This window comes from Zalophus californianus, chromosome 12, assembly GCF_009762305.2.
Source record: "Zalophus californianus isolate mZalCal1 chromosome 12, mZalCal1.pri.v2, whole genome shotgun sequence".
NCBI lineage: Eukaryota > Metazoa > Chordata > Mammalia > Carnivora > Otariidae > Zalophus > Zalophus californianus.
The window spans coordinates 90,639,945-90,654,188 of NC_045606.1; the positions used below are offsets into that span (position 1 = coordinate 90,639,945).

The 14,244-nt window shown below is 45.5% G+C and overlaps 1 protein-coding gene across 3 annotated transcripts in view; it reads right to left on the minus strand.

Moving 5' to 3' along the window:
* Positions 1–353: 353 nt before the first annotated feature.
* Positions 354–14,244, minus strand: part of CREB3L2 (cAMP responsive element binding protein 3 like 2) — a 109,930-nt gene continuing 96,039 nt past the window's right edge. For 2 of the 3 annotated variants that reach the window (XM_027573699.2, XM_027573698.2), the window contains exons 9-12: positions 9,440–9,539; positions 9,048–9,171; positions 7,460–7,676; positions 354–5,947 (exon numbers count right to left, since the gene is read on the minus strand). In XM_027573699.2, the coding sequence (XP_027429500.1) occupies positions 5,872–5,947; positions 7,460–7,676; positions 9,048–9,171; positions 9,440–9,539 (517 nt within the window). In that variant the 3' untranslated portion in view covers positions 354–5,871. The remainder of the gene's footprint in view (positions 5,948–7,459; positions 7,677–9,047; positions 9,172–9,439; positions 9,540–14,244) is intronic. The other variant, XR_003516433.2, reaches the window with a different exon arrangement.

Sequence of the window (14,244 nt, forward strand, 5' to 3'; positions counted from 1 at the left end):
CCCCAGCATCCTGAGATGGGGAAAGCAGTATCAAATCGGAAGAATTCCGTAATCTAGTTAGCGCATAGTTATAGTAGACAATGAACATAGCAGTCAGGCGGCAAAAGTCTCTAGAGAACGCTGTTTTTCTTCCTGTGACTGACTGAGAAAACAATAACATTTCTCAATATTCCTCCAACGGAGGCTTGGATTTCAGTCCTAGTATCAGACAAATTGCCAGTTGGAGGCTCTTCTGTCAGTTCAACTAGATAATCAGAAAGGAATGGTTAGGCACACATATACAAAACCATGTTCCTCAGAAAAGCAAAACGCTTTTAAAACCAGATTACCAGGATTTTAAAGACTGGACAACATTTTACTAATTAAGAAAAAATATTTTTATTCGCAAGAAATGGAAATACAAAAGCATAACAATTTCAGTTCATTTTTTTTTCCAAACTAAGTACAAGTATCCTACAAAGATTTTTTTTTTTTTAATTTTTGGCATTTACTTAGCTATGATAAAGAATAAAAGGCCATAAAAAAAAAAACAACCCAGCACAATATGACAGGTAATAGACTCACAATCCATTTAGCTTAAACACTGCTAGTCTATAGAACTATTACAAAAGAGAGGAGAGGTCCAGCCTGTCAGCACAGACATTAAAGCTCACGGTTGATTATAGTCTAGGGTCTGCTCAGCATTGTTTGAATAGGGTCCCTCACGATTCGTCAAGGTGTGCTGGTGTTTTCCATAGACTCATAGAACATTTTATCTGCGAGGGAGAGGCTTTAAGCAGTGCAGGTCATGGGTCCGTGGTGCAAAAAGTTCACGTTCTCACTTAGCTGGTGAGCCAAGACAGGAAAGAAGGAATGGAGCTAAAACCCCAGTTTTTTCTTTTCCAGGATGCAAAGCCTGCTAGCTGGAATTCACAGAAGACTAGATGAACAAGATAGGACATGAGCGTCAGGTGGATACCTCCAGCAGGAAGCAAAGAACTAACGTTGCACAGTGGGCCCAGCAGATGGCATGGACACTGTGTTTCCGGCCTGGACAACCTTACAAGTTCCCGGAAAGTTCTGCCTAAACAAATCCACAAACTGCACTTCCCATACCACTTAGTGGTTTATCTATCTCCTAGTAGCTAGTTGCCCTGTTTTCTCGATAAAATTAAAAGCCAAAATGTATTAAGCACAGTACCCAGCACTTAATAAGTGCTCAAGAAATATTATCTCCCTTCCTTCCCAAAACCAAGACAAAAATAAAGCGTTCCTGAATTATGATGGCCCAAAAGGACAAAATGAAACAACACCTAGATTTGTCCTGTGCTAAGTGCAGGCTCTTTGGCCACAGAGAGAAGGAGCATCAATCCCCGAATGGTCCAGATTCCTTGGCCCTGAGAACATGTTCTGCCATGAGGATTTATAATAACTTTAATCCAGGCTGGCCAGTTTTTGATGTGACTGCAGCTCTACAACACGGGATTTTCCTAATGGACAAAACCTCATTTCTTTTCTCCCGATGTGCAAATCTGATCGTGGCTCACTTTTAGGAAACCATTTTCGGGCCTCTGGAAAAAGTTCTTTCCCCACACTCACTTCAGTCTAATACTACAAGGCTATCCGTAACATCTCCCAGGGACAACAGAACCTTCAGTTATCCTGGAGGATATATAAAAGGCACATTGAAGGCAGATGGGTGTTTGAAACAAGGGGTAAATTTGTGTGTGTGTCAGAAAGAGGGGGGGAGAGAGAGAAAGAGAGAGAGAGAGAGAGAGAGAGAGAGACCTAGCTCTTTTGTCTTTTGAATAGCTATTGATTGATGAAATCTCCTCAGACCCCTGACTCCCCAACAATCCCTAGGGCTCCATGCAGAACTCTGCCTCAGTAAAACTGAAAAGTCCTAGGACTGACTGACGGACTGATGGACTGACTGAATGGGAAATGTGAAATCCATCTCTGGCTCCTTCACAGCTTCCCACTCGCTCCTGTAACTGGCCTCCCAGAGGGGCTCATGCTATCACATTTCTCCTAATTGTCTCAGCGGAAAAGCATTCAAATGAAATGGCTCTCACTAGAGCACTACCTGCTAATGGTTTCACAGGTCCCGTCAGCACTGCAAGCAGGAGAGCTGGTGTCTTTGATAAAGGTTTTGCAAAGGCTGGATTTGACAGAACCAAAGCAGTGACTCATGCAGACAAGGGGGAGGCCAAAAGCCCTTCTCCTCGGTCTCCAATCTCCCCGACGTGAGCAAGACCAGCACGGATGATCCATTTCCTCTGCAAAGAGCAGGGAGGTCTCCATTTGTGCGTCATACTCAAGTACACGCCCCGTAGGACATGTGTGCTCAAGAGCGGGCCCCAAGATGCCTCTGATGCTCTTTGTGGTTTTGCTTGGTCTGAGGCCATGGAGGAAAGGAGCCATAAGTGTTGAAAAATTTTAATGAAACACATGTGACCAAAATTCTGGACACTGCCTCAAGGCTAGAATAAAGATGAATCACTTCAACACTCCCGCTCTATGGGCACATGAGATTCACTGCCCTCTTTTGGCATCCAGGCTAAACTGAGAGATTTAGGAAGAAAAAAAAACATGGTAATTATAGTTGGTTTGTAAATAAGTTGAGCTAAAAGCTGCTCTCACAACCTACAAATTAGTTCTCCAAATCAAAATCATTTTTATTAGCAGAAAGGTCATCTAATTTTGCCTATGCTGGTGTCAAACCTCACCCCCCCACACACACACACAAAAGGAGCAACCTAGTTCAGCTGTCAGATTTTTACATAACACTCTCTTTATGTGACCGAGGCTCCAGAGTCCTAACACTTCACAGAAATTCTTTCTTAAACTGGCACTGAGGCCTTTCATCTTCAGCATCCATTTCTAAGGACAGAGTTAAGAGCTGTGGAAGGGCCAAGCTGGGCGGCAGGGTGGGGGGGGGGGGCCGGGGGGGCGGTCTGGGTTCCTCGGGGCTCAGCCAGTGAAAAAGTGCTTGTTCTTGGAATGTTTGCAAGACATCTCCTTCACCAGGGTAATCAAAGACAGGGAAGAGGAAATGCTGTTTACCTGATGAAAAACAGAATTAATGTCTTTATGAGTAGCCTATTTATTATTTATGGTTTACTAAATGATGATGCTAACAGTCTCATAGTATTCAAAACTGAAGTTTGGAGGCCAACATCTGCCTCTATTTGAAATCTTCAGGGTTGACCAGCATTACTGGCTGGTCTATGGGACTGCTCTATGGCGGGAAGCAAACCCAGTAACCAAGCACACATCCCTTAATTACTTGGCATTATCTGAATTTCTGTGTCTTCTTGCCCCCACAGCATCCTCCTAAAGGGATATGTGTTTAGTTCCCTTGACTTGCCCAAAGAGGGAGTGGAGGGCAGAGGTTTTTCTCAAAATAGCAGCAAGGCTGATTCTTGGAACCCCCTTAACATGGCCATTTGAGCTCCCAGGCTGATGTCTCCTGTCTCCAGATAGAGCTTCAGTTCTGGAAGAAGAGCTTCCCAGAGAAAAGAGCCTGCTGTTTGGAGGTCCAGAGAGGTGGATGACAAGCAAAGGCAGGTAGGGGAGAAAATAAAATCCTCAAGGTACTAAGGACAGGCACTGGACGTTTGCTGGCCCGTCCCTTCTCCCACCTCATTCAGAAGAGCAGGTTTCCCACCCCCGGCTAATCCAGGAGCCTTCAAAACCTGATCTGGTTCCACTGCAACAGGTGGGTAGGCTGACCCATGCTCACACTTCTGCCCTTAAATAGAAAACTTTCCTTTTTCATTGACCAAACACTACTTGAGTTCATTCTTTTTACCTTCATAGGCCCCCACAGTGCCTGTGCCTGATACTTACATGGCATTTTAAAGAGAAGGATGGGTCAGCAGCGGCCCGTGGCTACCCGACACCAGCCAGGCCCAGGAAAATCTAGAGCTGAAGAGATGGAGGGAATGGAGAGGAGAAAAGCAGGGGCAGGGGGCACGTTAGTAAGCCCTCTTCCTACACAGCTCACACAGCCCCTGCTCTCCCCTGGCCAATGTAAGGGGCCCTGAGAATGCGGCATCCCTGATCCAGCTTTACACATGGCTGAGAAGACACGCTTGGCATCTCCTGGTCTGCAACTCTCTCCATCACAGCAGAGACAGGGAGAGAGGAATCACTCACGGGGAGCCCCAGATGTACCTAGGCCGACAAAGCAGGGATCTGCTTATGAGGTATGATGGAAAAATGCTAATGACACCAAATCCTGCATCTACTATGGAATGGAAGGCCCAGGTATGGGCTTAATCCCTTGTAAGTACAGTTTCAATGACAGTGTAGACCAAAGAGAGAGAGAGAGAGAGAGAGGAGTTAAAGCGAAAGGTCCTTTAGCTACTACTAAAAATAAAATACAAAATGTAAGCAAATTTCTTACACAAAATCTTTCACAAGCTAGGGAAAAACACTTAAAGTGAATCTTCTACATTATACAATGAAAAGGCAATTTCCATTTCTTATTTGTATGAAAGAAGAAAGGATTTTTTAAACTACAAAAGTTACTTTTAATCATTAAACAAACAAACAAAAAAAAGTAGGTTGGGGGGTTAGGTTGTATCTCTTTGGGTAAGCTGCAAAGTAGCCAAACCTGACTATAAAAGCTAAGACTATGGATACACAAACGTTACCTACTCCAACCCCAGGCCTCAGGCCCCTGTGTTGAGGCAGAAGAGGAGGGTAAAGCAGAAGTGGGGTGTGGGGGTGGAGAGGAGGGGGCAGGAGCAGGTGTGAAGAGGCAAGCCAGCAAGGCTGTCCGAAATGCCTGTTGTCAGGGACAAGGACTCCCTTCTCTTATGGGAACAGGATAGAAAAAGCCTCTGATCACAGAGCCGCAGACCTGATTAAGGCATTTCCCTCTGACTTCATTCTGTAGGAGGACACAAGCTTAAGGGGACTTCCCAATTATAATGACAGGCCTCCAGGTGAAGAAGGAGGAGGAAGAGGAAGAAAAAGAAGAAAATGGAAAAATAAAAAAACAAAAACAAAAACACCATCTGGAGGATTGGGGATCCCAGAGCTTAGGGTGCCCTCCTCGCTCCAAAGGCCACTTTGGAGGGAGGCGTCGGATCTTTTCAGTGTGGTTGCTAGTGGGGAAGCCTCAGCGAGCTAATAAATACTATTTACAAATGGGGAGGAGAAGCCAGGGAGGCAGACCTATGGGTATGTGGGGACGCAGGTTGTGGGGATGCCCTACAAGCAACAAGATGGGGCAGGTTCGCCTGGAGTAGAAAAGCCTGATTCTTTCAGGCATTGCACTTGCGGCCTGAGAATGGGGAAGGGGGAGCCCTCGCTCCAGTGCGGGAAGGACAATCTGCGAGGGCTCTGATGGCGCAGGGTGTCAGGGGTGCTCACTGAAGGCACGGGCACCTCCGGGGCTGTCGCGGGCAGGCACACCGGAGCCCCAGGCGGAGGAAGGCAGGCCGTCAGTCAGGGCTTTGCCAGATCCCAACAGGCATTCTGGTATTTTTGTGGCTGGAGTCTGCAGTCTCACAGGAACAAGAGTCACCTCTTCTTCAAAGAGGTGGTCACACCCCACCATGAAAATCAGGCAGTATCTTTTTGGCACTATTGGTAGAAACGAGCCTGCTTGTCCCAGCCACGATCCTAAAATATTTTCCTATGGCAGTACACAGGAGGGAGGGAGGGATGCCGGGCTCCCCTCTTCAGGGGGGAATGGAATGGAGGGGAAGGTGCTCTCTCACCGCAGGTGGAAATCCCAGGCTGTCCTCCCAACCAAAGCCACGACCGCTCGCCCATGTCTTCATCCAGATCAAAGGCAAAAAGGAAAAGCTTATGACAGAGGTGGTTTGGGGACGGGAAAGCAGAGTGAAGAGAAAGAGGGAGGTGGAGACAGGCTCTTCAGAAGGTGGCGTTCACTCTTCTGTCGAGTTCTACAACTTTTAGTGTCTCGTTCCCCTCCAGTTTGGCGCTGACCCTGGAAAGATACCAAAAGGAAAGAGTCTTAGCCACCAACTGACAACTACGATTCTCAGGCTTGGGAGTACAATACAATCATTCCACCACTGCAACTTTGTCAACTTTGTGGTGGGCCCAAACGGGTTCTCGTTCTAATTGCTTTAACTGAATGTATCTACAGAGGATGGTTAGCCTTATGCTAGACTCTAGAAAGAAGAGAATGAAAGGATAAAGCCTGATCCCTGGTCTAGAATACTAATCATTCAGATAAATTAAAAAAAAAAAGCTAAGTTGAAATAACACTAAACATATAACAGAAAATAAACATGTTATTAAACTGTGTAACAGCCTAGAAAGTCTCTAGGCACTCAGAGGGTTGAGGGCTTTGGTGTCAGGGAGACATCCCAAAACAAGTGAGGGTTTCAATGGGTCCCTGAACAGTTCAGCCAAGAGGGGAGAAGACTTGTGGCATGAGCCACGCAACCAAGCAGCTGAGTCTTCCATAGCTCCCAGTGGCACCTCTACAAATTTCTCTATAATGGAAATAATAATACCTAGCCTCTTAAAGTATTTAAAAGGATTTATAGATCACATCTGCATAGCACTTAAGGTAGTAGCTGCCAGTAAACGTCCAATATGCATGTATCATGTAAACATATAAAAGTACATGTAATCATGAACCTTCCCCACAGCTTTAGGGGAAAAAAGCTGCAGAATTTGAAGTAGAATCTTCAAGTGGGAGTACCTGCATTGGAATAGCATCGTTTCTGGGAAGCACAGGGGTGAGTTCAGCGAGATCCCCACCCACGCCATGCATTGCCAGGAGTGTGCACGCAGACGCTCCTTCCTGTGCTGTTTGGCATTTTCAGGAACCCCCCTGGCACAATAACAGTATCTGGCCATCCTATAAGCCTTTATGTTTCCCAAAAGACTTTCCCCCTAACGATCTAAAAGAAACAACTCATGGAGAATTGGAACCCAGTGTTATTTTCAATACAGAAACATATCTATGCACAGTGCCCTCCTCTTTACATTGATGTCCCTTCAATGTAAATATATAATTATAATTAATACTTGTTTATTTACATATAAATCATAAAACTCTATATTGGCAAACAGCATAAGATATATGTATCTCTAGTTGGAAGGACTGTAGGGCAGGTGTCCTAAGGCTGCAGCTGCATGGCAAGCACACTGCTAAGGCCGGGCTGTATGTTTACTTACGAGGCTTTGAGGGGAGGAAAGAGGGAGTCAAGCCCTTTGCCCACTTCTTGGAGCCACCGCCTCTCCAGTGACAAAGCAGACATGGGGGCAGCTCATCCTAGGTCCCCCCCGCCCCCCGTCTCTGCTAAGGGCAGCTGTTGGCAAGTAGTAGACTCTCCAGAGTCCCAGGGTCCCAGAAATAGATCCTGAAAGAGCCCAGGGCCTGGACTGGGCCTATGGGAAAGTCTACACCCCACATTCCAGGTTGCTGACTCACAACCCATCATCAGTGCATTAGGGGAGTTGCATCTGTGGGTACTTGACTCACAAGTGCTGCTGTAGCTCCAACAGCACTGATTTCTCCAGGCTGGTCTCATTGGAGATAATGAAATGGGGAAGATCCACATCAGGCCTGGTCTCCAACCCTGATGCCCTGAGCAGAGAGGACCCTCTGTCCCAGTGCCCAAGCTCCCCAGCCGAGGCTGGGCTGGATGGCTCCTCCAGGGGAGAATGTTCCTCGTAGATCAGCAGATTCCTGGATCTCACTGAGGACAGAGCAAAGTAACAGGTGTTAGGGAAAAACCATAGGGTTTATCCCATCCCCTCACTCAACGCCCAGGGCCGGGAGCAGATGAGAATTTGTGGGTTCTTTTGCCCAGAACTGAGGGTGCCAGCTGGAGTTGGCTTTCCATAAAGGCTTCAGGGTTTCAGAGTTGTGTGCACTGAAAAATTATACCAATTATACAGTGCTGGAAGAACAATAGAAAAGCAAATAAACATGAAACAAACTGCCACTCCCACTGCTTTGAAACTAAAACTCCCCTCCTTGCCCACCCAAAACCATCTGGGGGAAACAATTCATGAAGAATGGGAGTAAAATGCTTAGAGATGTCCAGACCAGCTAAAATAAGAAACATTTCCAATGAGTTGGTCTTGCATGGAGAGAAGGTACAAGGGCAGAAAATGGCATTTTCATTTAGAAACCGGAGAGAAGCCACAAAGCCAAAGCCATAAATCAAATGAGAGAGACAGTTTCTTTGTTTGATAGGATAGTTGCAGAGCTAGATAGCTCTGCAGCAATTTTCTACAACATAGAAACTCTGCTCTCGTTGGCTTCCATTTAAATTTACAGATCTATTCCCTTATGGGGAAAAAAAAGAATTTCCCAAGAGATCACTGAAATTATGTGGTTGAAATGTTAGCATTTCTGTCATAAACCTGGCAGAGATATAACCACCTGGTGAAGACCAGAGACCTTTCAGATCTGCAAAACTGTGCCTACCCCAAATCTGGTACCCCCAACTTCACACTTGTTCTTATTAGTGTATATGTGTATTCATGTATATATTATGATCCCCAAAGGCCACTTCATTATTTCCTACATACCTAAAAGGGACCATTGATCTAGGTGAGGTTATCACACCTCTAACACTTGAGTCTCTAAATTCTCTAGATCTTGGTCATAATGTTTTGTAAGACAGATTCACTTCACGAATTCTTACTATGGTAACATATAATTCCACTAAGTAGAAAATGTCACGGAAAGCTTAATGCCCCCCTCCATTTACTCCCCCCCACCACCAAATCCACATCCCTCCCCCTTATCAGAGCTCAAAAAGGAGACCTCAGATTTTGCCAGGGAACATAGTTTAGAGCAAGAGTTTGGAAACTGTACTCTTCTCTAGAGAATTCCCAGTGGTGCCTCAGGCCAGTGGGTGAGGGGTACAAGAAGGGGCCCAGACGCCTAGGAACCAGACGCCCCCCGTGTCCTTCCCTCCCTTCAATAGAGAAGCTACACTTTTACCACTTTTTAAAGATAAGACTTTCTCAGAAGCCCTCCTTCAGAAAGTTGAGCTTTCAGAAAGCTCCAGAGAACTGAAACAAGATGCTTTATAAGTTGCCGAGTGCCATCTTACCGACAGAGGCTGTATACGGCTCCTGCACAGAATGCTGGCTGGGCAGAGCCATCTTGGTGGCAGAAGGATAGGGCCCGTAGCCCTGAAAGCTGCCAAATGCAACAGCAAAGCATAGCACAACCACCTGCAGGGGGAGGAGAGAGCACAGGGAGCTGTCAGTTCCACGATCTGCAGAGCAAACCTCTAGCCCTACAACACCCAGACTCCCCTTCATCAGGCCAGACTGCATCAACAGGTCAACCCCTGTAACATCAGAGCAAAGGAACTGCCTCAGAGTGAGCTTCATCGCTCCTCCAACCCCACTTGGACGTGGCAAGTTGGGGAGAGACTGGAGACTCGGGAGCAGGGGGGGCAGCAGGGCACTTGCGGCGCTGTCCCTTTGGGAAACTCACCATGAGGCACGTGCCAGTCTGCGTGCCCGCCAACTTGCAGGTGCGTGAAACCTTGCCCATCACCAAAGTCTGAAGCTTCTGCAGTTGCTGCAGGAGAGTTCTGCAAACACAGCAAATCAGAGCCATGAGGAAAGTCTGAATCAGAAGAGAGTGCTTTCAGATGATGTCTGCCCCCGTGTCCCGGGGAAGCTGCTGTAGGTTCGTGTCTGAATTTGAACACACAGAGCCTAGGGAAAGTCTTGTTTGGAGGGAGATATGGACACCAGTGCCTTTGAGCACCAGTGGTGCAGAGCTCCCCAGAATTTGGAATGAGTCCCCCCACTTTAACAGCCTGTCCAGTCCTGTGCTGTTCTGAGTAAGAGGTGAATGCCCCAAATTATCCCTCACATGCTGGGACTCATCTGTCAGCCACTGAGACAAAACAAACAAACAAAAAACAAAAAGAACAATTCGATGGGCAGGTGATGGTGGTACAAGAACTCATTTACCTACGTACGAGAAGGGAAACGCTGAAGAAGATGTAACAAAGGAGAAAAGCAGAGAACTGAAGCAGTGGCCAGAGGTGGTGGCTGTTATTGGAAACGGTGGAAGTATCCGTGAGCCACAGTCACTCAGACAGCAAACTTGAGGAGAAAGAGAGGAAGAACAAGAACGGCAGGGGAGGCAAAGAGCCAGGGGCACCTCACACCCGTGGTCTTTGTGGGCTCACGGCATCTCTACAATCAGAAATGAAGCCAAAATATGACAGAGCAAAGAAGTCTGCTCAACTGGACGCATGCTCAGAGCCAGGGATCTCGGAAACCATCCTCCCTTACAGACTCTGATCTTTCTCCAGGAAGAGACAGGGAGCAGGAGCAAAAAAGAGTTGTTCTCTCCCTAAAATTGGACAACTGTGCATACCCTTAAAAGGGAAGGGTTTGGGATGAGAATCCTATATTCTGGTCTGTGTGACATCAGGTCACAGAAAGAGCAGATGGTGACATTCTTTGCAAATTCTGAACACTGCAAGCCGCAGAAAAGGATCTTACAACACAGCCTCCTGAATCAGAGCCTCTGGGATAAATCCGTGTGAGCAGCCTAGAGCTGAAGCTCCTCTTTGTCTCACTCCTTTCCCCAAGCCCCATGCACATGGCAAAGTGGAACGATTTTATAAGCAGATGCTTTTTCTTGAGTCTTAGAAATTTTCAAAAAATTCATGCTGTGATGTCACATCAGAAAGCCAGACAAGCTCATTGGGAAACATCAGCAAATCACTCATTTGCATTATTCTGGGCTCTCCCAGAGAACCTGCCTCTAGACACAATCTACCTCCTGAAGAGCTTTCAAGTACTACAAGGACTAGCTAGTCTTTCCAGAGTTTGCAACTTCCACCCTGACAAGCGCCAATGACATGAGTTCTCCTGGGGGTTAAGCCAAGCAGGGACAGGTTGGCCATAGGATGACACTGCTGTCAGCAGCTAGCTGGCTAAGAGTGGGGACAGAATTGGGGCAGCCCACAGCACTTGGGGCAGAAGCCTTCTGAACTAAAAAAACAAAACAAACAAACAAAAAAAAACCCCAAAAACCAAAACAACAAAACAACAAAACCAATACTGTATGGTCCTGGTGAACTTATGCAAAACAAAATCATTCACCCCATTAATCAATATCATTAATTTAAATTCTATTAATATGGAGCTCTTTTTAGTACCTTGTTGTACATTTTTTTGTTCATTGTTATCTAGAAGTATAATCACAGTTGTTTGGACCTGGTTTCTGTATATTCAGGCAACATATTCTTTAAAAGTGTTCTGTATGTTGCTCAAGGCTGAGAAATACTGATAGTATGATTATTTTAAATTCCTCTTGCAGAGAGCCTGTCATCTCTGACAATATGGATGATGAACCTGGAGGGCATTACACTAAGTGAAATAAGCCAAATAGAGAAAGAAAAACACCATATGGTATCACTTATATATGGAACCTTAAAAAAAATTATTATTTTTTTAAGTTGAATTCAAGAGTAGAAAAGTAGTTGCCCAGGGCTGGGGTTTGGGAGAAATAGGGAGAGGCCGGTAAAAGAATACAAACTTTTAGCCATAAGATGAATAAGGTCGCAGGATCTAATGTACAACATAGTAACTCTACTCTGTCACGCTGTATGGGATGATTGAAATTTGCTAAGAGAGTTGAACTAAAATGCACTCACTAGAAAATTAAAAACAAAAAAAAAGTAAACATGTGAGGTGATGGATGCATTAATTAATGTGAGGAATACTTTCACAATGTATGCATATATCAAATCATGTACGCTTTAAATATCTAACAATTTTGTCAATTATACCTCAATTGCTGAGAAAAAAGGGGAAAAAAGAGATCATATAATTCAGCAAGTTTTTTCCCCAGCTCTTTTGAAGAGCACTCCATTCTCAGCTACTAGCATAGCTGTCTTTCCAAAACCGGGCGCTAAGTGACCTAATGCACACCCACTTCCTGGGTGAGCATTCATTCTCACAGTGCTAATATGTGGCTGGCAGTAGCTTACATTTTACTGACCACCATCTGTGGTGCTGGCCCCAAAACCTTCACTGGGTTCTCTCTGCTGTATTTTGGGATTTCTAGAACAGATACAGGTGAGCCCACAGATAAGACCTGTACCTGACCATAGGGCACAAACCCTTTTCTCTCATATTCTGGCCTCCTTCTGTGGTACTGATTGTTTTTGTTGCCTGCTAGACTATGGAAAGGGGCCTCCCAGTTTCCTTGCTTGCTGCTGAGGAACCATGTCTTGAAGCAATGGCTACCCTTTTGGCAGGGGGGTGGGTGGGAGGGCACCTCAACTCCCACAGGGCACCCCTGCTGCCTGAGCTGGCAGTCTGAGGTACTCAAGTTCAGCTGTGCTCTGTGGAGCTTTCCAGATGTTACCAAAGCCATTTCCCTTTGCTCCAAAGTCCTAAGGTGATTTTAAAGTGAAACCCAATTCCCTATTTTACCAACCAACCTTATTCACCCACGACCATCCCACACTTCCTTCCTGCCTGTTCCCTGCTCCTTGCTCCATCTTTAGAGTGTGAAACACCAAGAAAACCGAATCCACAAATTACTTGGAATCACACCTCCCTTCAAATTTATGGTTGAGAAAACTAGCCCTGGTACCACCTGCCCTAGGCTGAAGAGTCTCCCAGGAGGCTCCATTGTGCCCCCTGAAAGCGGACCTCTAACAGACCAGGCACACCTAAACACCAGCAGCAGGATGTCTTAGCCTCAAGTTGGGACCCCTAACTATGGAGGCAAAGTATTACAATTTGGAAGAAGGGCCATTTAAGTAGGGCTGGGTGAGCAGGAAGGCTTGACATTTTCCAGTTGTATGGCAGTTTCCATGGCATTCAGCAGCACATCTTCTCCAAACTCAAGATAATTATATTCTGAATCCACTGCAAATGTAAATAGTTGTTTAATGGTCCCTGATTTCTAACAGTTTATAATCCCACTCTTTGAGATGAGCAAACATGTAGTTTTAAAATAGATTTTTTTTTAGCTTGAAATGTTGGTGGAAAGCAACAGTGATTGATCATGTGTTATTTGCTGCTTCTCCTCCTCAGATCAGTGAAGGTGAACTGAGCTGATGGTGCAAATGATGACATTCTGAAGTCCATCCATCAGCAACTCTGAGTGATTTCACCCAGGGGAAGTGATTGAGCTCATCCAACCCCAAATCTAAACAGATTTCTACGATCCAGTCAAGTCTGGGAAATTCATATATATTCATTCATGCAAAGAAACATTCATTTTTGTCATAAGGAAAGGAAATTAACAGTGACTGAGCACCCACTGATTGAGTTCTAGGAACTCCATATACTGAGGTACCAAACAACTGTCATAAGTTGAAGACCTCATCTGTAAACTAAAACCTGATTCTGTAGTTCATGGACTTTCCAATGCATGACAACATGGTACCCTCATTGATAACCTAATAAAATCAATAACCTAAATACCTCTTAGTTAGGTAGATTTTTCTTAAACCTAGGGACATTAACATCATATCAACAACAGCCCAATGAAGAGATACATCCACCATTAGATAAGACAAGGTTACTATGGGGGGTGCCTGGGTGGCTCAGTTGGTTAAGAGTCTGATCCTTGATTTCAGTTCAGGTCATGATCTCAGGGTCATGAGATTGAGCCCCACATCGGGCTCCACGCTGGGCATGAAGCCTGCTAAAGATTCTCTCTCTCTGCCTCTCCCTCTGCCCCTCCCCCCATACACTCACTCTGGAGCTCTCTCTAAAAGAAAAAAAAAGAAAAGGTTACTCTCAACAGGGGCCTAGCCACAGATGGCAGAGCCACAATAAAAATCAGTCCAATGGCAATGAGGTCCATACTAACAAAGTCTCTGTGACAATGATACAAATAAAACAAGGGCACATGAACATCTCCTGGCACATCTCCGGCCATACCAAAGATACAGTGTCAAGTGAGAGGTAAAAGAATCAAGGGTGCTCCTTGCCCTATGTCAGGTGTCTGGAAGTCAAACCTGGGCTTTGTTCAGGAAAATGGAAACTACAAGACCTGTCCCTCTGTGAGACACTGGAGGAGTAGATGAGATGGCTTTAGGATTGGTGTATCTGCACCGGAACAGGGGATTGGCTGAGTTTAGATCTTGGTACCACTGCTGCATACCTTTGATAAAGTTATCTGGGTCCTAAGTTTAGGTGGCTAATCAAAGTGAATTCCTGTGACCTCATCAGCTAACAAAAGAATGAGAGAATCCCCCCTCCCGGAGTACTCTGGGTTTCTTAAAGCAAAGACACCTTTCAAGAGTACTT